This window comes from Ovis aries, chromosome 2, assembly GCF_016772045.2.
Source record: "Ovis aries strain OAR_USU_Benz2616 breed Rambouillet chromosome 2, ARS-UI_Ramb_v3.0, whole genome shotgun sequence".
Lineage (NCBI taxonomy): Eukaryota > Metazoa > Chordata > Mammalia > Artiodactyla > Bovidae > Ovis > Ovis aries.
The window spans coordinates 63982038-64005632 of NC_056055.1; the positions used below are offsets into that span (position 1 = coordinate 63982038).

At 39.7% G+C, this 23595-nt stretch overlaps 1 protein-coding gene across 9 annotated transcripts in view; it reads right to left on the reverse strand.

Moving 5' to 3' along the window:
- TMC1 (transmembrane channel like 1) overlaps window positions 1-23595 on the reverse strand; it is a 288903-nt gene that overhangs the window by 125862 nt on the left and 139446 nt on the right. For 5 of the 9 annotated variants that reach the window (XM_060409365.1, XM_060409363.1, XM_060409364.1 and 2 more), the window contains 2 exons: window positions 21852-21986; window positions 20764-20946 (listed from right to left, as the gene is read on the reverse strand). In XM_060409365.1, the coding sequence (XP_060265348.1) occupies window position 20764 (1 nt within the window). In that variant the 5' untranslated portion in view covers window positions 20765-20946; window positions 21852-21986. Of the gene's footprint in view, window positions 1-9032; window positions 9528-20763; window positions 20947-21851; window positions 21987-23595 lie in introns of those variants that run through there. The other 4 variants (XM_060409362.1, XM_027964498.3, XM_060409367.1 and 1 more) reach the window with 4 other exon arrangements.

Consider the following 23595-nt stretch of genomic DNA (forward strand, 5'->3'; position numbering starts at 1 on the left):
TTGACTATGTTCAGTTCAGTTCAGTTCAGTCGCTCAATCGTGTCCACATCTTTGCGACCCCATGACCTGCAGCACGCCAGGCCTCCCTGTCCATCACCAACTCCCAGAGTTCACTCAGGCTAATGTCCATCGAATCGGTGATGCCATCCAGCCATCTTATCCTCTGTCGTCCCCTTCTCCTCCTGCCCCCAATCCCTCCCAGCGTCAGAGTCTTTACCAATGAGTTAAATCTTTGCATGAGGTGGCCAAACTACTGGAGTTTCAGCTTCAGCAACATTCCCTCCAAAGAAATCCCAGGGCTGATCTCCTCTAGAATGGACTGGTTGGATCTCCTTGCAGTCCAAGGGACTCGCAAGAGTCTTCTCCAACACCACAGTTCAAAAGCATCAATTCTTCAGTGCTCAGCCTTCTTCACAGTCCAACTCTCACATCCATACATGACTACTGGAAAAACCATAGCCTTGACTAGACGGACCTTAGTTGGCAAAGTAATGTCTCTGCTTTTGAATGTGCTATCTAGTTTGGTCATAACTTTTCTTCCAAGGAGTAAGCGTCTTTTAATTTCATGGCTGCAGTCACCATCTGCAGTGATCTTGGAGCCCCCAAAAATAAAGTCTGACACTGTTTCCACTGTTTCCCTGTCTATTTCCCATGAAGAGATGGGACCAGATGCCATGACTATGTTACTGCCCAGCAATTGAAAAATTACAGGGATTAAAAATGTCCAGAGTCCACAGAGAAACCCAGTGATGGCTGTGTTATTATCTCAAATTTTAGACAGATTAAGTGGATACATTCATTTATATATAGTGGGTTGTATATGTGTTTGCCTTTAGTACTTCCCAAGATCTAACTACACATGGTAGTGAAGGAAGTTTAAAAGGCACAAATCCACAAGACAAAGGGAAAGAAGGAATATCAGCAGATGAGCAATCTCTACACCATTTCAAAAATGAGAGAACAGAGAAGTCTGGTGTCTCTAGGCAAAGGAAGGTAGTGCATGTACATTTTTATAGTGAATATGTGGCAGCTAAGAGGAAGGAAGCTGACCTACATTGCAGAATCCAAGGGAATATATCTCTAAAAAATATACCTTACAGGCTGGAGGGAGAACGTAGGGGTGAGACATAGGGTAGGAAAATGCACTAACTTGAAAGTCAACACTCGAAATTTCCTTTGCCATGCCACCTGCAAGAGCAACTAGAAAGATGGAGAAATCAAAAACTACCAGGATCACTAGTTCTCCTGCCCTGCTTTAGTTTTCTTCATAGCACTGTCACGTCTGACACTATGTAATCCAGCTATTGGTAAACTGAGCCACTGTTCTTTTTCTCTACAAGCAGTAAGCTCCAGGAAGGCAGGATCAGCCTTTGTTGGCCTTCTTTAACTCTTTGTCCTTAGTGCCTGGCAAGCTGTTCAGTTCAGTTCAGTTCAGTTCAGTCGCTCAGTCGTGTCCGACTCTTTGCAACCCCATGAATCGCAGCACACCAGGCCTCCCTGTCCATCACCAACTCCCGGAGTTCACTCAGACTCATGTCCATTGAGTCAGTGATGCCATCCAGCCATCTCATCCTCTGTCGTCCCCTTCTCCTCTTGCCCCCAATCCCTCCCAGCATCAGAATCTTTTCTAATGAGTCAACTCTTCACATGGCAAACTGTAGCAGTCAGTAAATATTTGTAACTTGAATGAGTGAATGAATGAATGAATAAACCAGTCCATCAGTGAACAATAGGGATATTATACAGTAAATTCCTTCCAGTCTCAGACTTACCACATTTCCCCTGGAGTCTTGCTTGGGACCTTTCGGTTAATATAAGAAACCTTTCCAAGAGTAAAAAAGATACTGAGCAAAGTCACAGGAAGGAGGAGGCACAGGCCATGGAGGGAATAGATAAGAGCTGTGCCCCAAGAGATGAGGGCTGCTTCTTTAGGCTCTTTCCTAACTTTCTTAGAGAATATCTTGTTTTCCTTAACTACATCACTCATACCTTTCAACATCAAAGCACTTTTAAATGTAGCTATTGTAAATTTTTCCCCTTGAAATTTTTGATATTTTAATTTCCTGACTTCTCACCATAACATTTGTTCAGTCTGGCAGCTCTGCTCCTCACATAACCCCAGCCTCCTCCACACAAATGAAACATAACTGCAGGGGGATGGAGAGGAACATGGCACGGAACTGCAGGCCATGTTCCCACTTCTGCACACAGTTATACAGATCATTCCTCTTCACAGAGAAAGCAAATGTCACTTTCTCATGAGTGGGATAATTTTTCTTCCTAGTGGTCAGTGCTGATAAGCTCACAGGCATCTGGTGCCCTCACCTCTAGACAAGAGAAAGTTAAAGGGAAGCAAAAAGCTACACAGATTTTTTTAGATAAAACAAATGATTGAAGGTCTATTAGATTAACCTCACAGTCTATAAGCTAAGGCAGCATCATGGTGCCAAAGGTAATATTCAGGTCTGCTGACCCACAGCCTGAGTCACCAGCTGCCAGACTTGTTCCACCCAACCTCTCCCAGATCATTGGAATGCAGTGTTAAAGCACCCTTGATGTGATATTCTATGTGTGAATATCTTTGCACCACCTTCTACAGCAACCTATCTAAATAAGTCACCAAGTCTAAAAATAAACCTATTTCCTTAATTTCTGCCTTTGATCTCATATAACCTACCAAGACGGAGAAGGCAATGGCAACCCATTCCAGTACTCTTGCCTGGAAAATCCCATGGACAGAGGAGCCTGATAGGCTGCAGTCCATGGGGTCGCTAAGAGTTGGATACGACTGAGAGCCTTCACTTTCACTTTTCACTTTCATGCATTGGAGAAGGAAATGGCAACCCACTCCAGTGTTCTTGCCTGGAGAATCCCAGGGATAGGGGGCCTGGCGGGCTGCCCAGAGGCCAACCTTCTTTTCTAATTCTCCCTGCAAAAGCGAGCTAAGAACAAGGAGTGGGGTCCTAGACTACACTCACGTCTTACACCTACCTGAAAATGGGTTTTAGGAGGTATCTTATAAAGCCTAGGATCACTCTACTCACTATCCACGTACCTATTCACAGTACAGTCAATTGTTCACCCAATAAATACTAAGTCTTAAGTATTCATGTAGCAGTAGAAGATACATGGGATTAAAGCCAGCTATGCCCCTGCTTTCCCATGTCTTCCAGTGTAATCAGTGACAGGATACATCCTGAAATTTCTAGAAGAGTCCTGATTACAAATATTTTGCTAGCTGTGGCATATTGTTGAATTTTCTATTCTTTCTTTTTTAAAAAGTAACAATTTTTTAAAAATGTAACATTAAGTGAGCACACTTTCTCTCATATTATTAAAACAAAAGAAAACAAAACTTCTGCATGCTATTAAACATCAAAACATAAAAGATGAGATATGATACAGGTGAAAGCTTTCTAAAGAGATAGAATGGCTCCCAGGGCAGAACAAGTAGTTAAAATGATGTTACTGATGTACTTGAAAAATAAAAGCGGTCAAAAGAAAAGAATCGGTCAGAAAAAGAAGCACAGAAAGTGAGAAGCCAAAAGAGAAGTGATGTTAGTACTTATTAATCAAACGGGTAGGGAATGGAAAGTGGATCAAATAGATCAAATAAGAACTTACAGTAAAACTAAGTTCAAATGGCAGAAGATCCTGACATACTGGTTTGGGAAATCTATTTAAATGTTACATGGCAACAATAGAAACCATCTAAGCTTTCTGATGAAGGAAGAGACAGAAGGGAATGACAATCTAGGAATTAGGCAAGGTCTGAAAAAAATATGAGCCATAGCAGAATACTAAAAAGCACTCCTTTACCCATCAATAATTTAAATTCTAGTGTAAAAATAATATATTGATATTTTCTACCCAGATACCTGGATAAAAATTAAATTAAAGCAAGCTAAAATGAAAAGGACAGAGAATTTAGAGTACTGGATCCTAGATCACAATGGTGGTATTATAATAAGAAGCCACATGAGGACACGATCTAGGGCTACATCCTAAGTTTAACTGGAACTTGCAAGTATCTCCTGCAGGGCCCAGGAGATGTTTTTGCAAGAAGACTCTTGCATTATTTTCTAAGTATTTTGTGGGAGGTTAGCATTATCGATATGTTTCTATATTGAAATCTTTTATGTGGAGTCAGAGAAACTCTGGAACTGTGAAAGCCTGGAGTTTTTGCATATTTGGGGAGTTGGAACAGAAATAGAAGAGCAGGAAAACATCTTTTTCTTTGAGTCAAAAATATTTTCTTAAAGGCAGATAGAATTGGGGGAGGAGATGCTATTGTATTAGTCACTGCCTCTCAAAAACCAGATATTAAAGAACAGAATTATTGATTTGAATGTAATTCAGTAAGTTCAGTGAAAAGGAACTCTATTTGAAGTTAGAGAATTCCATTTCACAAAATCACCGTATTTCAAGGTGTGGACTAATTGCAAGTTTAACTTGCACATAATATTAGCTGTGGAATGAAAAAACAAAATGAGCTACGCTTGCTGTAAAACTGTTCATTACCCAGGAAATGTCATGGTGCTGCATAAATGAGGGACCTATTTTCAGTGTAGACTTAACAGCAGAAGATAGGATCAACATTGAAAGGGTAGGAAGGCCTCTTCAGTCTACATAGTTTTCTGACAATCTTTACCTTCAAGGAGAAAGAATAGATGTGAGGAATAAGACAGATAAACCATTAGCCCTCAGGTGCATAAAAAGACTTACAGCATCATGAAGTCATTCTCAGAGTTAAAAAGCAAAGATTGTGAAAACTTTGTAACACATAATTAAGGTTTTAGAATTAGAGCGCCCAGGCCAAATCATACAAGGAGCAGGATGACACACAGGATATATGAGCCATACCATCCTGTAAGAAATTTCTCAGCTGTCTGGTTCAAAGCTTCTAACTGGCTCTGTTAAGAAAAAGAACTGGGTCATCAAAAAAGCAAGAGAGTTCCAGAAAAACATCTGCTTCTGCTTTATTGACTATGCCAAAGCCTTTGGCTGTGTGGATCACAACAAACTGTGGAAAATTCTTCAAGAGATGGGAATACCAGACCACCTGACCTGCCACCTGAGAAATCTGTACGCAGATCAAGAAGCAACAGTTAGAACTGGACATGGAACAACAGACTGGTTCCAAATAGGAAAAGGAGTACATCAAGGCTGTATATTGTCACCCTGCTTATTTAACTTCCATGCAGAGTACATCATGAGAAATGCTGGGCTGGAAGAAGCACAAACTGGAATCAAGATTGCTGGGAGAAATATCAATAACCTGAGATATGCAGATAACACCACCCTTATGGCAGAAAGTGAAGAGGAGCTAAAAAGCCTCTTGATGAAAGTGAAAGAGGAGAGTGAAAAAGTGAACAACTTGGCTTAAAGCTCAACATTCAGAAAACGAAGATCATGGCATCTGGTCCCATCACTTTATGACAAATAGATGGGGAAACAATGGAAACAGTTTAGCTTAGGTTAGCTAAACTGGAATATGTTGTCTGTAACCAAATTTCCCCTAACCAATAAGATCTAAAGCTTGCAAGAAGAAGAGAAGCAAAGATTGAATTCAAACCCAGGTCTGCATGATTCCAATATTTGTTCCACTCCCCACACTGCCAAGAGATAATGATATGATGTGGTGATAAGAGTGAGCACCTTCAGTTCAGCATAAACAGAACTGTAGTAGTCAGAACTTTAAAATGGTCATCCAGACATATCCAGGGCCTACCAGATTTGTATCTGCTGAAAATTTCAGCTCCATAGCTAAGGGTTGATCTGAATAAACTGAAGAATGTTCAGTAGAGTGTCATAGAAGAGGATTAAGTAATTGGAAATGAGCAAAGGTACATAGTATATATTGCCTCTGCAATTCAACTGATACTTCATATCCTGCACTCAAACATCTTTCTCATAATGGCACTGCTTTTTAAAATATTTTCTACTCTTTGTCTCATCTCCTCAAATAGGTTAAGAGTGTCTTGAAGTCAGAGAGTTTCTATTATTTTTTTTGTATATTGTGTAAATGAATCAAAATTAAAGAAGATGCTTTGTTCAAACACAAGAGAATAAGAAGATAATTTAATAACAGTACTGGCAAATATGAATCTCTGCATTGATGGGAACTGACGTTTCCCCACACCACAAAGAGAAGAGGAGGAAAAATTCTCACATACTAATTTGAGATATTTGAAAGTGAAAGTGACTCAGTTGTGTCTGACTCTTTGTGATCCCATGGACTCGTCCATGGAATTCTCCAGGCCAGAATGCTAGAGTGGGTAACCGTCCCTTTCTCCAGGGGATCTTCCCAACCCAGAGATCGAACCCAGGTCTCCTGCATTACAGGTGGTTTCTTTACCAGCTGAGCCACAAGAGAAGCCCAAGAACACTGCAGTGCATAGACTATCCCTTCTCCAGGGGATCTTCCTGACCCAAGAATCAAACCTGGGTCTCCTGCATTGCAGGTGGATTCTTTACCAACTGAGCTATCAGGGATATCAAGATTTAGGGATAAATTTCCAAACTGAAGCAATTGTTGTAGCATGAGGAAAGGCCTTAGAGGTTCAACTTCTATACAGCAATATTTTTCTTGTCTAGGGCAATTTTGGTTTGGATCATTTAAATGTCTCTCACTAAATATTGCTTTATGAACTTCATGCCCCTTCTTCAAGCCTTTCCAAGACCTATGAAGACATCAGACAAGAGTGTAATTTTATCTTTTTTCCCCATTAAAGTATATGAATATATTAATGCCTAGTGCTTCTGAATATTAGCATATGGAACTCAGATACTAAAAATCTGTATCTTTGGTGAAACAAAAACAGGCCTGTGAAAAATACTCCTAAGTAGAAAAATATGTTTTGAAGGTATTTACCTTACATCATTTGACAGTTATAATAACTGAAGGGAATCCTCACACAGTCAAGCCAAAGCATACTATAAATGCAGTATTGGAATTTTTGCTTCTAGCCACAATGAACTAAAAAGCCTCTTGATAAAAGTGAAACAGGAGAGTGAAAAAGTTGGCTTAAAGCTCAGCATTCAGAAAACGTAGATCATGGCATCTGGTCCTATCATTTCATGGGAAATAGATGGGAAACAGCGGAAACAGTGTCAGAATTTATTTTGGGGGGCTTCAAAATCACTGGAGATAGTGATTGCAGCCATGAAATTAAAAGACGCTTACTCCTTGGAAGGAAAGTTATGGCCAACCTAGATAGTATATTCAAAAGCAGAGACATTACTTTGCCAACAAAGGTCCGTCTAGTCAAGGCTATGGTTTTCCAGTAGTCATGTATGGATGTGAGAGTTGGACTGTGAAGAAAGCTGAGCACCGAAGAATTGATGCTTTTGAATTCTGGTGTTGGAGAAGACTCCTGAGAGTCCTTTGGACTGCAAGGAGATCTAACCAGTCCATTCTAAAGGAGATCAGTCCTGGGATTTCTTTGGAAGGAATGATGCTAAATCAGGGCTTTGGCCACCTCATGCAAAGGGTTGACTCATTGGAAAAGACTCTGATGCTGGGAGGGATTGTGGGCAGGAGGAGAAGGGGGCGACAGAGGATGAGATGGCTGGATGGCATCACCGACTTGATGGACATGAGTCTGAGTGAACTCCGGGAGTTGGTGATGGACAGGGAGGCCTGCCGAGCTGCGATTCATGGGGTCTCAAAGAGTCGGACATGACTGAGCGACTACTGAACTGAACTGAACTGACATGTATTAATGAAAAACCAACCCCACCTGTTAAAAGTTAATATGCAAATATGAGCTATTTCTAATAGCTTCTATGGAAAAGTATGCTGAGATTCAAAAGAAGTGGTTGATTTTGTTTTTGCATTTTAAAAGCAATGACTTGTTTTGATAATAATATTCCTAAGACTCCCCAGATGTTTGAAGTCAACAAAATAAGTGAGCATATTAAATAGGATACTGCTCAGACTCTCAAGAGCTAGGTCTGGATGACTTTGATCGGTTATCTCTAAATGAGCTCCAATACTTTGGCCACCTGATGCAAAGAGCCAACTCATTGGAAAAAACCCTGATGCTGAGAAAGATTGAGGGCCGAAGGAGAAGAAGGCGACAGAGGATGAGATGGTTGGATGGCATCACTGACTCAATGGACATGAGTTTGAGAAAACTCTGGGAGATAGTGAAGGACAGGGAAGCCTGGCATGCTGCAGTCCATGGGGTCACAAAGAGTTGGACACAGCGACTGAACAACAAAATGAGATCTCTAGTGTCTTCACTTCCCATTCCAAGATTAAATAAGATGGTTAATGGAATGATGGAGACCAAAGCCATTTGGATTGGAAGCTCTATGCTGAAAAGCAAATATGTATTTCCTGGTTTTCCATATTTAAATTTTTTACCAGTTTGTCTTTTGGGGACTGAAATGAGGCTGACAACAGATCAAACTGTGTTAGCATCATAGAATAATAGCTGAATATGCTAACCACTATCTCCATGGTACTGAAAATGCACCTCTATGACAAGCCATAGGAACCAAAAGCGCTTTGTCGCATTGCTTCCTGTCATATACATGCCTCCCCCAATAGGGTTTTATGTCTCTCTTCTTAGCTTTCTCTGTCTTAATCCTCTTTGCTCTGCTCATCAACTTTACTGAACTCAGAACTGTATCTAATTCACAAACTGAAACTAGACAGGTCTCCCTCACAAAGTTGCTCCACACACCAATCCAACAAGAGATCACTGCTACAGACTAAACCCCTAGTCTGAGTTGCCGCACCGGAATCTCAGTGTATTTTGCTTCCCCCATTGTCTTCCTAAATGAAAGGAAGGTAAATTTGAGCACTTACTAGTTGGTGAAATCACACATCCATTACAGAAAAGAAGTTGAAGAAATATTAAACCCATCCCAGTTTCTCAAGAAACAAAGGGGCCCTGCACACAGAAAAATAGAAAGGGGAGTTACCCCAAAAGGAAAACAAAAATTATGAAACAAACTTTTTAAAGTGCCTAATCTCTAAGAAAGGTAGAATATCCTACAACGAGGTCTTTATTTTGAAATACCTTTCTTGGGTGGCATCCTGGTGGTATCCTTTCAGAACGTCTCAGCTGCCAGTTAACTTGAAAAGGAAAGACAAGTTGGAGGGACAAAAGTTTCAGGTCTGGTCCAGCCCATTCACACACTTCTGCCTGTTGCTGAAAGTGCTCCCTGGTGCCACTTCACAGTCTGAAACATAAGAAGGTACTAATTTCCTTGCCATTAAATTTTCATGAATGTTTAGTTTGCCATTTAGGGATGCAGCACTCAGGTCAAAAGGGCTATATGTGAGGCTCATGCTTGAAACAAAACTAAACTGATCATGTAAGCGGTATTCAAAGCAAATCTAGCTTCATCCCATGTGTACTTGTCTGCCTCGTTTTAAATACCTTCAATTCTAGGGCTTTATCCCAATTACAAGTGCAGAGGGCAGTGTATGGAAAGCACTTTCAGAAAGGTGAGAAGTACTGACTGCTAAGTTGAATCAGTAAATTAAATGAGTAAATAAAGAAGATACTCTTACGTGTAGAGTTCATGTTTAAGCAGCAAAGCTGACACACATTCAGTTTAGCAATCGATCCCAATGTGGGGGAACTTGGAGCTGTTGTGTTCATTTTCTCAGCTTCTTTGAAAATCAAACTTTCCCAGAAAATAAGGAAACATTTTCTGGGAAATTAAAAACAATTTTTTCTCTCTGTCAACACTTCTCAAAGGAAGGTGGTAATCTTTTCTTTGAAAGGGTAAACAACAAAAAAAATTTTCCATCACTGCAAAGAAACGGACAAAAAGTGCTGAAATTTAATGTTGCAAAGAGGTTGCCTTTTTGAGAGGGAGAACATGAGCATTCTCTGGTTACTTTGGTGATAGCCACTGACCTTGGCAAGAGGAAGCACTGTTTTGAAATGGATCCTGGTGGCACATTTACAACAGGGCAGCTTTTGGCTTCATGGATGGATTCCTGTACGCATCTGACCCTTCTAGACTATAAAGCCTACTACGTAGATTTCAGCCAAAGCAGTGTGTAGCACACCTGGAATTATAGTTTAAAACAAAGCTCCGTGGAGTGAGGCTCAGTTTTCTCCTATTCTGGAAACTAGATCTCAATTATAATAGTAAGATAGGATATAGCTGATATGAGTACTTACATTTAAAGACTTACATTCAAAGTTAAAGTGGCTCTTTAACTTGGGACTTTATAAGGAAACTGAGAAGTTTTGTTGCAAATTATTGGACCTATACTCTAGAGTGAGGACAAACTGTAATTTAATTGATATGAGCTTAGATTATGTAAAAAAGTGTGAAATAACTCTAAATGCTATTCTGACAAAAACCATAGTAAACATAAATAAAATAACAAAAGATGTTTTTCAAGCCTTGTCTCCAGAAAATTATAAAAACAATACTATACAAAAGATTAAAAACAGAAACCAAAAAGAAAAATAGATTAGCTCAAGCATGTTAAAGGTAAAATTTTCTATACATAAAAAGATATGTCAAAAAAATTAAAGTAGAAAATATTTACAACTCACACAACACTTCATTAGTACAAAAAGCAAAGAATTTCTACCCAACAAGAAGAAAACTAGTACCCCCAAAAGGGGAATAAATGGCAAAAGATATGAACAAATATTCCACATAGGAAGATATACAATCTCATAAAAATGAACAAAATATGAGCAGTAATTTCACAGAAGGAACACATAGCCAACAAATATAAGAAAGTTCCAGTCTTATCTGGAGAAACTCAAACTGAGACCTCAAGCAGTATGAGTATGGGCTTTTTGATTCCTTTTAGTAAGAACTTGTCAGACCAGGACACATACCTTCCCTCTTTCAGTGCTGTGGGTTCCATTCCAGGTACAGTATGTTTCAATAGGCCTGATTTGCAGCAGGACAGCAGGATCCTAGTGGAGACTGAGTAGTTCCCCTCACTCAGGGGTACAAAGTAACTCACCCACCCCAGTGGAACATTCCATTGTAAATTCTACTTCCCTGCTGGCTCAGATGGTAAAGCATCTGCCTACAGTGCAGGAGACCTGGGTTCAATCCCTGGGTTAGGAAGATCTTCTGGAGAAGGAAATGTCAACCCACTCCAGTACTCTTGCCTGGAAAATCCTATGGACAGAGGAGCCTGGTAGGCCACAGTGCATGGGGTCACAAAGAGTCGGACATGACTGAGTAACTTCACTTTCAAGGTCTCTCCCGACTGTGATGGGAGCTTAGCACCAGAGCACTTTGATGCAAGGTGAGGGGCAAGGCAATGGCTGTATCTTGCCATTCCTTTGCCTTTACAACGTGGGGTATCTCAGCAGGGGTCCCAAGTCTGGCATCTGGGTCATCAGGCCCTACTTGTTGATCATTCAAATCATTCAAATGTATTAAAGCCCAAGGGAGCACTTTAGTCCACCCAGCCAAGGTAGTTTTACCTATTGGTAATTTAATCCTCTGCTTTAATATTCCATTTTTCCTTTCTACCAACAACACTGCCTACAGGTTATAGAGGAGATAGAACCTCCATTGCGTGTCATGTTCTCTTGCCCAGTCTTGTACACACAACCTTCAAATTGTGACCCCACTCTCTGTCTCTTTGGTGAAGGTATCCAAACATGATACTCAGTTTCTCTAACCACCTAAGGGTGAAAACCTGGTTTCTGGAGGCACAGGAGAAAGCTTGGGTTAGACCAGACAGAATGTCCACACAAACCAAGGCATATCTAGAACCCTCACTCAGAGGGAGGGTCCCGATATAATCAAGTTGCCAGTCTCTAGCCAGCTGGGAAATCAAGGGCATTGTCCCAGAGTCCTTTGGTAGTTGCCTGTGCATTGTTTAGAACACAGAGACGTGCTGTGACTGCATTCATCACGTCACGGTATCTCAAGGTCAGTCTGGCTTCCTTGGCATTACACCATCCCCCCATGCTCTAGGGTGGCCACTCTTTCTACGTATACAAGCTGCTGTATCTACTGAGCATCAGCTTCCTAATTACCAGGGAGTGTCAGCACCTGGTGAGCTGGGATGTGGAAAACAGTGAGGACTGTCACAGGCTCCTGTAGGAGAAATCAAATATCTTTCCATATATCCTGCCCCTGCAAGGGCTTATTCATGATCATCTACCCATCAGTTTCCATTGTCCAAGCCATAGGTTTAATCCCTTTAAAATAGCCCAACTTTCAGTACAAAGGGTAATGGCCAAGGTTCTTAAGTACCAGCTAAAATGCTCCAAGTTCAGCCCGTTGGTTGCAATGGTTTGTTCATGTTTCCATCCAGATGGTGTCAGTGTTGGGCTGAATTGCAAGTGCAGCCCATGTGCATGGATTGCCCCTACTAGAACCCTCTGTGTACCAGGCATCAGGAGGAACTTTCACTGTCCTCTCTCAACAGCCTACAGGGCCTGCCACAGGACTTTGGAGAACCATTTTCTATAGGGCCCTGTAATACCTGCATTTCTAGAGACAGTGGACTTGAGGACAGGTTAGTCTTCTACTACAGGCATGCCTCTGAGTCAGACTGGGAGTTTGAGCCATGGCAGAGGTAGGTCGGCAGAAAAGATTCTCAATTCACCTTCAATAGGAAGGGAAGCTTTCACCACTCCTTCATGAGAGGCTCTCCTGGAGGAGTGCTGTGTACACTGCTAGGAGCCACTGCTTTACAGAGGGAATCAGGTTTCTTACGGCTTCCAGAGCTGGGACCAAAATCCTAGGGATACTCTAAGGTTCTGTTGTTGTTCAGTCGTCCAGTTCTAGGGGTATATCTACTAGCTATGTGGATCGTGTTTAAATTTATGAAGCTTACTTTCTTAACCTTACAACTAGCATTCTTTAAAATATCTCTCCATGCATTCTATAAATTCATATCCCACAACTTGCAAAAAAATCCACCAAACTGTTCCTCAGATTTCCCTTCAAAATTTACTAGATAACCATTTCTGTGCTAGACTATTTTTTTAAATAATGGATTCCTTATTAATGAAATACCAATTCTCTTATACTTTTCCAGTTATGAAGATGTTTATGCAGAATCCCCTATATTCAAGAATGTGTTCTGAATAACTCAGAATAGAAGGAAATTTTCCAATGAGTTTCTAGGATTCATTAATAAAATTATATGTAAAGGTGTTTGTCAGGGAAGTTTTTAAGACCTATCTGATCCTATCAATGCTACATATGACCCAGTGGGACATCCATAAAGCTTTCTTGGTGATCTTGATTAGTCTTATAAATATTTCAACAATTAAGACTTCTATTCTGACACTAGAAGAATGATTCAGAGTTGAATGGTTATAGCTTATCAGAGAGATTAATTTTAAAAATTAAACAGTTCAGAGGTGTTCTAATTATGAAACTGTTAGGAAGCGCTATGTTCAACATGAGGAGCTTGTAGAAGGCCTGCCAGCTGGGGATAGAGACAGGACAGAACCATGGGGAGGATTTATACTTCTTGAATTTTCAGGTTGAGGATGTATTGTCTAGAAAAATCTTATGTAAGTGAAAATAGATCCAGCACTCAGAACAAAAAGATCTCTCTGTCAGACATCTCAATACTAGGCCATTAAAATAGGTTTGTGAAAAGAGAAAATAATAGGCAGTTTGATAACAAGCTCCCATGAAATCTCTGAACTTTAGAAAATAAACAAATTGGTTGTCATTGGTAAACAGCAAACATCTAAAATGATCTGGACCTGAGGAACTCTGAATACCACGGAGGGCTGCTGACATTTTTGTTTATCTCCCCCGTGTTTTTTCTCATTAGTTGCTTGAAAAAGGAACATTCAGTAGAAGTTCTAGGCTTCTATTTGAGGTCAGAGTTTTTCAATATTGGCCCTATCGACATATCTGACCAAATAATTCTTTTATCACTGGGGGTGGGGGAGCGGTGGGGGGTCATCCTCTAAATTGTAAGATATGTAACAATATCCCTGGCCTCTGCCCAATAGATGCCAATCGCACAAGTCCTTAAGGTATGACAACCAAAACTTTCTTCGGAAATTGACAAATGTTCCCAGAAGACAAAAACCCTCCCTGGCTGAGAGCCACTGCTCTAGGTTGACAATTACCATACACCACAGATTCAAAGATCCACACATTGCTGGATTCTTTATCATCAAAAGAATTAAAAGCACTGAAAAGGTCTGAGACAGAAATATATAAGGCATCAACCCCAAAACTGTACCCTTTCATTTATTCCATACCACACTGCTAATTATATCTTGAAATCTTAGGAAATGAGCCTTTTGAATGACTCAATGTTCATAATTATTCTTAGAAAATTCCCAAGTCCAGACAAGTTAGATATGTTAGTAATAGAAATATACATAAATTTCTTGGCTGAATGCACTTAGAACTAAGTTCCATTAAGCTGGACCCTCCTTCAATCAAATCAGGCCTTACTTCTATGCGTAGAAGCTTGGTATTTAATCTGTTGCTTGGCAGAGGCAAAAGGCAGACTAGACATCCCAGAAAGAATGGAAGATCACTTCAACCCCATTTTAGATCCCAGACCCAGATTCCCTTGTCTTACCTTTAACTCTGGCAGATTTTCCTATATAAAGGGCATGTCTTAGACTGTTCAAGCCACTAAACAAGGTACTATAGACTGGGTGACTTATAAACAACAGAAATTTATTTCTCACAGTTCTGGAGACTAGAAGTCAGAGGCCAGAGAGTTAGCATGGGTAGGGTTCTGATGAGAATCCTCTCCTAGCTGCATATTACAGTCTTCCTACTGTATTCAACATGGCAGAGAGAGGGCTTGAGATCTCTCTGAAGTCTCTTATATGAGGGCATTAATCCCATTCATGAAGGTTCCACCCTGATGATCTAACCACCATCCAAAGGCCTCCTCACCCACCTCTTTAATATCATCACAGTATGGGAATTTCAGCTTACAAATTTTCTGGAAATACAAACTGATTCAGCCCATAATAGGGAGCTACCTCATTTGGTGAAGCTGAAAAGTCCACAGTCATGGAAGAGACAATCTCTAAAGGGTGAATATGTATATGCTTAAGACAAGTGTTTTAGGGCATGTATTCAGTGAGGAAATGTGACTCTGTCTGGGCCTATATCAGATTTGCCCAAAGATACACTGTTTAATCATAGTTTCCACTATCTCCAAACTCCAAATTGCCAACACCCCTTGCAAGTCTATTTCATAACTCCTCTCTGTGTATGCTTTAAGCTCCTGTTCCCATTGCTAGTTGACTGACTCTGAGTTACCCAAATCCAGTTCAGGAAAGGATAGAGAATTTGATTGAATTATCCTATCTTTTCAAATAATAATAACAATAGGGAGGGGACTTCTGTATACCTGTGGCTGATTCATGTTGATGAATATTATAAAGCAATTATCTTCCAATTAAAAAATAATAACAATAACAACATGCGACAGGATAAGGTATCATATACCAAAGAGTGCTTGCCTTAACTCTTAATCCTTACTTCAGACAAACCAAATAGGAATAATCATTAAGCTCATTTCACGAAAGAAGAAAATGAAGATCAAAGTTTAGTGGCAAATCTTAGATCTGGACCCAGACAGTCTAACTCAGTTTCCATTCTTTTAATCACCAGTAGTTTGATGGTCATGGATCAGGTGCCCACCAAGATCCAGTTCTGGCTGTACCCGAGTAGGACAAAGCATGTGGTCCCCACATTAGGAGCTGAGGGCAGTGTCACATCGTTGAAAGTGGCTTAGGCATGTGGCAGGAAACTACCTTTGATCTAACTCAATAGCCATCCAAAAGGGCCACGAAGGCCAGCTTAAACATAGAGTGAGTAACAGGTTAGCAAAAATATTTCTCCTATACCATGAAAGGAGCAAGAACAAAAAAGGTAAGGCCAACCCTTTCCTTTAAGCCATAAAATATATCAGGTTATAATGGATCCATGGATTTGTTGAGCAAATTGGATATGGAAAAATTCTACACACTTTTTAAATGCTAACATTCTTGTTATTAAATTCTGTTTTTGAATCATCTCTCAGTGATTAATGCACACTGTTAAGTCTATTTTGTTTTAGTTATATTTTATCTTATATTTTTCAAAAAAAGAATATAGGGTAGTTAGAAAGCTACTATGTACTTCTAAAAATACATCTTTCTACTATCTTTGTCAATGAAAGTGTGCTTGCCTAATTTGAATATCTGCATTTTAACCTAGTCTCTTGCAAAACTTACAGATACGTCTCCATGTTCTTCTGGAATTTAGAGTTACATAAGAAAAATTAAAGCTTAATTTTGATTCGTTCACTGAAATTTTGTTTTCTACTGCAAGAGCACTTATTTTTTCTAAAACCTAATAATATATTTGCAAGAATACATTTTGTAGTGTTTTGGCGGGGAGAGTATCTGATTTGAAGGCTTTTTAATAGAATGTGAGCCTTTTCAATCTACATACTTTGACTTTATCAACACAAAGTTTTTTCTCCCATTACATTTTTAGTAATTATTCTGTTTATATTATCTTTGTTGGTTCCTTAGGAGTACTCAGCATTATTAGCTTTAGCTTAAATTCCATTCTTTGCCCTCTATATACATGACCTTTTCCTTTTCCTTCTTATCCTTTTACTCTACGTTCTGCAAAAATTTCTCAAGTTTGTTTTCCACGAGAGTATCTGCATCATTGAATGTGCTCTTTACTCCCTGGCATGAATGTCTCATTGTTTTTGTACTGCTTTAGTTCCTTGCCACTCTTAAATATCTCTCCCATATCTCTTTCAATCTCACTGGGTATCTTCTCATCCTGGCTTGTTCTTTTCTAGTAACTTTGTGCTGCTTCATAATGGTCATGTTTTATTACACCCTGCACTTGTTTCCATGGGCTTCATTAATGTCTTTTGTGATTGTTCATCTTTGACAAGAAGACACATGTTCAGATTTGCCATTCTCAAAGAAGAAGAGCATGTGGATGGCTGATGTTTTCAGTCACCAGATTTTTATCCTGCTTTCCCTAACAACTTGCTTTACACAGAAATAGGAACTTTGAGAAAATGGCTGTTCAAGAAGACTGCATTTGATGTGAGACTAGCTACAGGGCATGGTAGCCTGGGATATATAGTTATTAAAATAAAATGTCATACTGTTTAATAGACCCTGTAGTGCACAGCAATTTGTAGACGATAGATGGTAATTTTTCATGAATTCCATCTTTCAAACAAACAGGAGGGCAAGGGTTTTAGGGGGAAAAGATCTCATTTGAGTTCAGCAGAGCTGCTGCTGCTAAGTCACTTCAGTCGTGTCCGACTCTGTGCGACCCCCATAGATGGCAGCCCACCAGGATCCCCCGTCCCTGGGATCCTCCAGGCAAGAATACTGGAGTGGATTGCCATTTCCTTCTCCAATGCATGAAACTGAAAAGTGAAAGTGAAGTCGCTCAGTCGTGTCTGACTCCTAGCGACCCCATGGACTGCAGCCTACCAGGCTCCTCTGGCCATGGGATTTGCCGGGCAAGAGTACTGGAGTGGGCTGCCATTGCCTTCTAACTCCAAGAGAAAATTTGCCAATACTTGGGATTTTTTAAGTGATTTATCACCTTGCTGGCCAGTTCTACCTGAGAATAGTTTACCAGACATCAGGAAACAAAATTGAATTCTATAAGCATTTTTCTTGTTCATTAGTAAAATATTTACTAGTATTTCTGAAAGTTAAATAATCAATAATGAATATACAAAAATCATACAAATATATATACAAAATGCATAGTTTTATGTAGTTTAGGGGAATGGGAAGAGAAATAGGTATGTGTGTGTGTGTGTGTATATATATATATATATATATAATTTTAGTTTCCTATTTTTTAAACTAGAATTGCGTAAAATGAATTTTGTATGTTATTTGTAAACATAATTTTAAAGGTACATTAGGTTGCATCAAAGTGATGTGCTATGGCTACTTAGGCTGAGTTTAATGATTCACCACAGTTTGCTTGTTGTGATCCATTGGATCATTGAAGCAGCAAGAGATTTCCAGAAAAAACATCTACTTCTGCTTTATTGACTATGCCAAAGCCTTTGACTGTGTGGATCACAACAAACTGTGGAAAATTCTGAAAGAGATGGGAATACAGACCACCTGACCTGCCGCTTGAGAAAATTGTATGCAGGTCAGGAAGCAAGAGTTAGAACTGGACATGGAACAACAGACTGGTTCCAAATCAGGAAAGGAGTACGTCAAGGCTGTATATTATTATCTTGCTTATTTAACTTATATTCTGAGTACATCATAAGAAATGCTGAGCTGGATGAAGCACAAGCTGGAATCAAGATTGCTGGGAGAAATATCAATAACCTCAGATATGCAGATGATACCACCCTTATGGCAGGAAGCAAAGAACTAAAGAGCCTCTTGATGAAAGTGAAAGAGGAGAGAGAAAAAGTTGGCTTAAACCTCAACATTCAGTAAACTAAGATCATGGCATCTGGTCCCATCACTTCATGGCAAATAGATGGGGAAACAATGGAAACAGTGACAGACTTCATTTTGGGGGGATTCAAAATCACTGCAGATGGTGACTGCAGCCATGAAATTAAAAGATGTTTCCTCCTTGAAAGAAAAGTTATGACCAATCTAGACCACATTAAAAAGCAGAGACAATGCTTTGCTGACAAAGGTCCATCTAGTCAAAGCTGTGGTTTTTCCAATGGTCATGTATGGATGTGAGAGTAGGACTATAAAGAAAGCTGAGTGCCAAAGAACTGATGCTTTTGAACTGTGGTATTGGAGAAGATTCTTGAGAGTCCCTTGGACAGCAAGGAGATCCAACCAGTCCATGCTAAAGGAAATCAGTCCTGAATATTCATTGGAAGGACTGATGCTGAAGCTGAAACTCCAATATTTTGGCCACCTGATGCAAAGAACTCACTCACTGGAGAAGACCCTGACGCTGGGAAAGACTGAAGGCAGGAGGGGAAGGGGCCAACAGAATGAGATGGTTGGATGGCATCACCGACTCAATGGACATGAGTTTGAGTAAACTCTGGGAGTTGATGATGGGCACAGAGGCCTGGCGTGCTGCAGTCCATGGGATCAGAAAGAGTCGGACACAAAGGAACAACTGAATTGAACTGACTGACTGAGTGACAGACTTTATTTTCTTGAGCTCCAAAATCACTGTGGATGGTGACTGCAGCCATGAAATTAGAAGATGCTTGCTTCTTGGAAGAAAAGCTGTTATAAATCTAGACAGCCTATTAAAAGGCAAAGACATCATTTAGCCGACAAAGGTCTGCATAGTCAAAGCTATGATTTTTCCAGCAGTCATGTACAAATGTGAGAGCTGGACAATAAAAAAGGCTGAGTGTCAAAGAACTGATGCTTTCAAATTATGCTGAAGAAGACTCTTGAGAGTCTCTTGGACTGCAAGGAGATCAATCTCATCAGTCCTAAAGGAAATCAACCCTGAGTATTCATTAGAAGGACTAATGCTAAAGCTGAAGCTTCAATACTTTGGCCACCTGATGGGAAGAGTCCATTTATTGCAAAAGACTCTGATGCTGGGAGAGATTGAAGGCAAAGGGAGAAGAGGGCAGTAGAGAACAAGATGGTTATATAGCATCACCAACTGATGGACATGAACTTGAGCAAATTCTGAGAGAGAGTGAAGGACAGGGAAGCCTGGCATGCTGCAGTCCATGGGGCAACAAAGAGTCAGACATAAAGATTGAACAACAGTGACTCACCATTAAAAGTATTTGCAGTAAATATTTATAATTTATAACTGTTTATTACAGAGTTCTGAAACTAATTCCAAAACATTGATTTAAAAAGCATAAACACTTATAACATCTTAATTATATATTGAGCTTTACAAAAGTGTCCAACCAGTTTATAGAACAATGAGCAAAACACAAATATGCCTAGTTCAATTTATCCTTAACAATACTGGATATTTTTATCAGTTTTATTTTTCATTGGTTATTTTTTTTTCTTTACTTGGATTACCAGTAAGACTATTTTCCCCATATACTTGTGTACTAATTGCATTTCCTCTTTGGGAAAATATTATGATTAGTACAGTGGGTCTCCAGAAGATAAGAAGGAACATATTTACCTTATCAAGACAATTTTGAAAGTTTGCAGTCATTACAAAAAGTAGAATTCCTGATTTCACCATTCTCAAAGACTTTTATTCTCATTTTCCATCACTCTACTACCCATTACCACTATGTTCCAGTTAAATCAAACAATTTGCAGTTTCTTGTATCAGTCATATGCTCTCAATCACTTGACTTTACATATACTCTTCCTTTTGAATGTCCTTTATCTTACCTCAAACACACACAAACACACTGTTCATACCGCACATGCACATAGAGCCTATGTTTTCCCCCAGGCTCCATCAGTAGCTTGTTGCTACATTTCTTAATATCTAACATCCAACACCATAATAATTGATATTCTTTCTAGACTTTCTCACTAACCTGTGGGTTCTGTGAGGGCAGGGACATCTCATCTTTGATCCCTAGATTCCACATCATTTATCATCATGTACAGAAGAAAGTAGAAACTCAGTAAATGGTTCTGTGAGTATGAACAGTATTCAAAAATAAACATAGCTGTATTCCTAGTGATAGAACTGAATGTCACCCCCAATAATTGTGATGACTCTGAGGGGCAGCTTGTTTGAGTGGAAAGAATATAAATTTCAGAGCCAGTCAAACTTAGGTTCAACCCAGCTGTGCTACTGTCCTTGGAGTCATTACCTGATATTAATATCTTTGAGACTGCAAAGAGCAAATGGTAATCACAAAACATATCTTACTAGGACTCAGTTCAGCTCAGCTCAGTTCAGTCACTCAGTCGTGTCCGACTCTTTGCGACCCCATGAATCGCAGCACGCCAGGCCTCCCTGTCCATCACCAACTCCCGGAATTCACTCAGACTCGCGTCCATCGAGTCAGTGATGCCATCCAGCCATCTCATCCTCTGTCGTCCCCTTCTCCTCCTGTTATTTGAGTATAAATTAGGTAATGAGTATATGAAAGAACCTAGTGAAGTTGCTCAGTCGTATCCGACTCTTTGCGACCCCATGGAATGTAGCCTGCTAGGCTCCTCAGTCCGTGGAGTTTTCCAGGCAAGAGTACTGGGGTGGGTTGCCATTTCCTTTTTCAAGGGATCTTCCCAACCCAGGGATCGAACCCTGGTCTTCCGCACTGCAGGCAGATGCTTTACCATCTGATCCACCATCTGAGCCCAGCATATAGTAGTGGCTCAAAAAATAATAGACATTTTCTAGTTACTGCTGTATGTTTCCATTATAACACTATGGAAATTATTTCTATATAATTAAAACTTCATTCCATGTATATTTCCATTCCATGTATGTTCTGTTATAATAAGGATTAACCAATTCAAAGGATTTGATTCTTATGTATATATATTTTCCTTAAATCATCAAGACCAAGAGATAAGGTCAATTGTTCTGTCCATATTCTCGCTGCACGGGCAAGAATATTCCTTTTAAATAAATCTTGGTGAAGAATTAGCTGTAGCCACAGTTGAGAAAAGAAGACCTGTATTTTCCAAAAGCAAGAAAAATAGAGTACTCTGTAAAGAAACACATGATCTAATCACCTGCTACTTAATTATTTTTTTGTTTGCCCCATTAAAACTGCTGAAGGTATTTGGGGACCTGAAATTGCTATAAATAAAAGTACTGCTATCCCTGATGGCAAAAGAAAAGAACTTTTGGATCATGCTCTACTTTTCATTACCAAAAATAATTCACTTGAGCCACGCTAAAGAAGTACGTGAAATCTTTTCAGTTGAAAACCAGATGTAAACCAGCGGTACGTTCAGCCTGTGCACATGCACATACACGCTCGCGTGCACACACACATGCACACATACCAGAAATTCTCTGAAGGTCGGCTTCTGTTTATCACCCAGCCAAGATTCGTACGTGCCTTCTGTATGCCTTCCTTCAGTCCAAAAGGCATTTACATCCATTTGTCAACCAGATGAACTCGGGAAAAGTCACAAAGTCTGCACAAATAAGGATGACACAAGTATTTGTGTGGAATAAATTTGCCAAGATCTTTTTCCTTCTACCCTTATCCCATACCCCCTGCAAGCTGGTTTTAAGTCTCACGTGCTGCAGTTTCTGTTCTGCTGACAGCTTGGACCATCTCCATCAGGACTTTGTGTTCTTAAGCCTCATTCCAGGCACTTCTCCATGATTAAATATAATAGAGTGTGTAGCCCCTAGTATGGTGCTAAGCACAACGAAACGTGCTCAGTGCATAAATGTTCATTTCTAACTTTTCCAACCCCTCTGAGCACTCACAGAATTATCCTCCATACCTTTCCACACAGGGTCAAAATTACTGCCCCTGGCAGAGCTTCTCAAATACTGAGCAATGTCTACAAATTTTCCATTTTAGAGGTCTCTAACATCCCAAAATATGAAAAAATGCCAAAGCCAGATTTTTAACAACAATAGTAGATTTTAAACTTTTACACCTAACAAAAGACTATTTTTAAATATAATATACTCAGGCTACTATTCACAAGGCAACTATAGGGATTTGTAAAAGGATATCACAGCCACTGTAGTCCAGGAATGCAACAGGAGTTAAACATACATGTTATTTCTCATCTTCTTAATATGTTCATTGTGTTTTGTCTGTGTGGAAAGGCTCATTTGGAAGCAACATTTGAAATATAAATTTCAAGTCCTTTGAAATGTCAACTCTTCATTCAAAAAGCCTTACTCCAATTTTTATCATAGTGCTTGTGTCCACACATTCATGGCAAGGAAACCACAAGAAAATAAAGAAAGAGTTAGGGGTAAGATCTGCCCTGAAAATAAGTGGGAAAGAGAAACTTAGAGGAATCAAATGAGGCCATTATGTCCAGATCTACCTACAGATTGAACTGAAGAGAATTTCTTTCCACAACCCCCTGATAACTCATTCCCTATTGCCAAGGAGGCCTCGACCTCCCCCTTGCATTAGCAGAGTCCCATATCAGTGTCCCAGGAGAATGAACTGTCATAGAAGCCCTGACAATCAAACCAACGAATTAGCAGGCTAAGACTAGAATATTTCCCCCAGACTTTTCTGATGAAAGTAAGCTATTCCTCCTGCAAAGGTGCCTCAAGAGTTTATAACTTTTAGACTGAAAGTGTTTCTGAAGTAACTACATGGCACCGATGAACACTGAGTACTATTTTTAATGATGAACTACTTTACTTTCAAGAGAAATAAATAATGAGAGATTTAAAGTGATTAATAAGGCAAACACATAGAGTAATGTATTTATAACTGGAAGCTGCAGGTTAAAGTATAACACTCAATATATATCAGGATGTGATAAATCCATGCTATTCTGGAATTATGTTTCATGACATGATGTGATTGTTTTATGGGTCATTGAATTGCATAAAAAATTATATACCAACGAATAGTTTGGAGAAAATCAGCATAATGTGGTGAAACAGCATGAACTTTGGTATTCTCTTTCTTATCTTCTCCTCCCTCCTTATCTCCGCAACCTGGTTTCTGTCCATCACTGCTTAGCCTCCAGTTTCCCTGAAACAACTTCTGCCAACAAGGTAAACTCACTGTTGGTAAATCCAAAGAATACTTTTCAG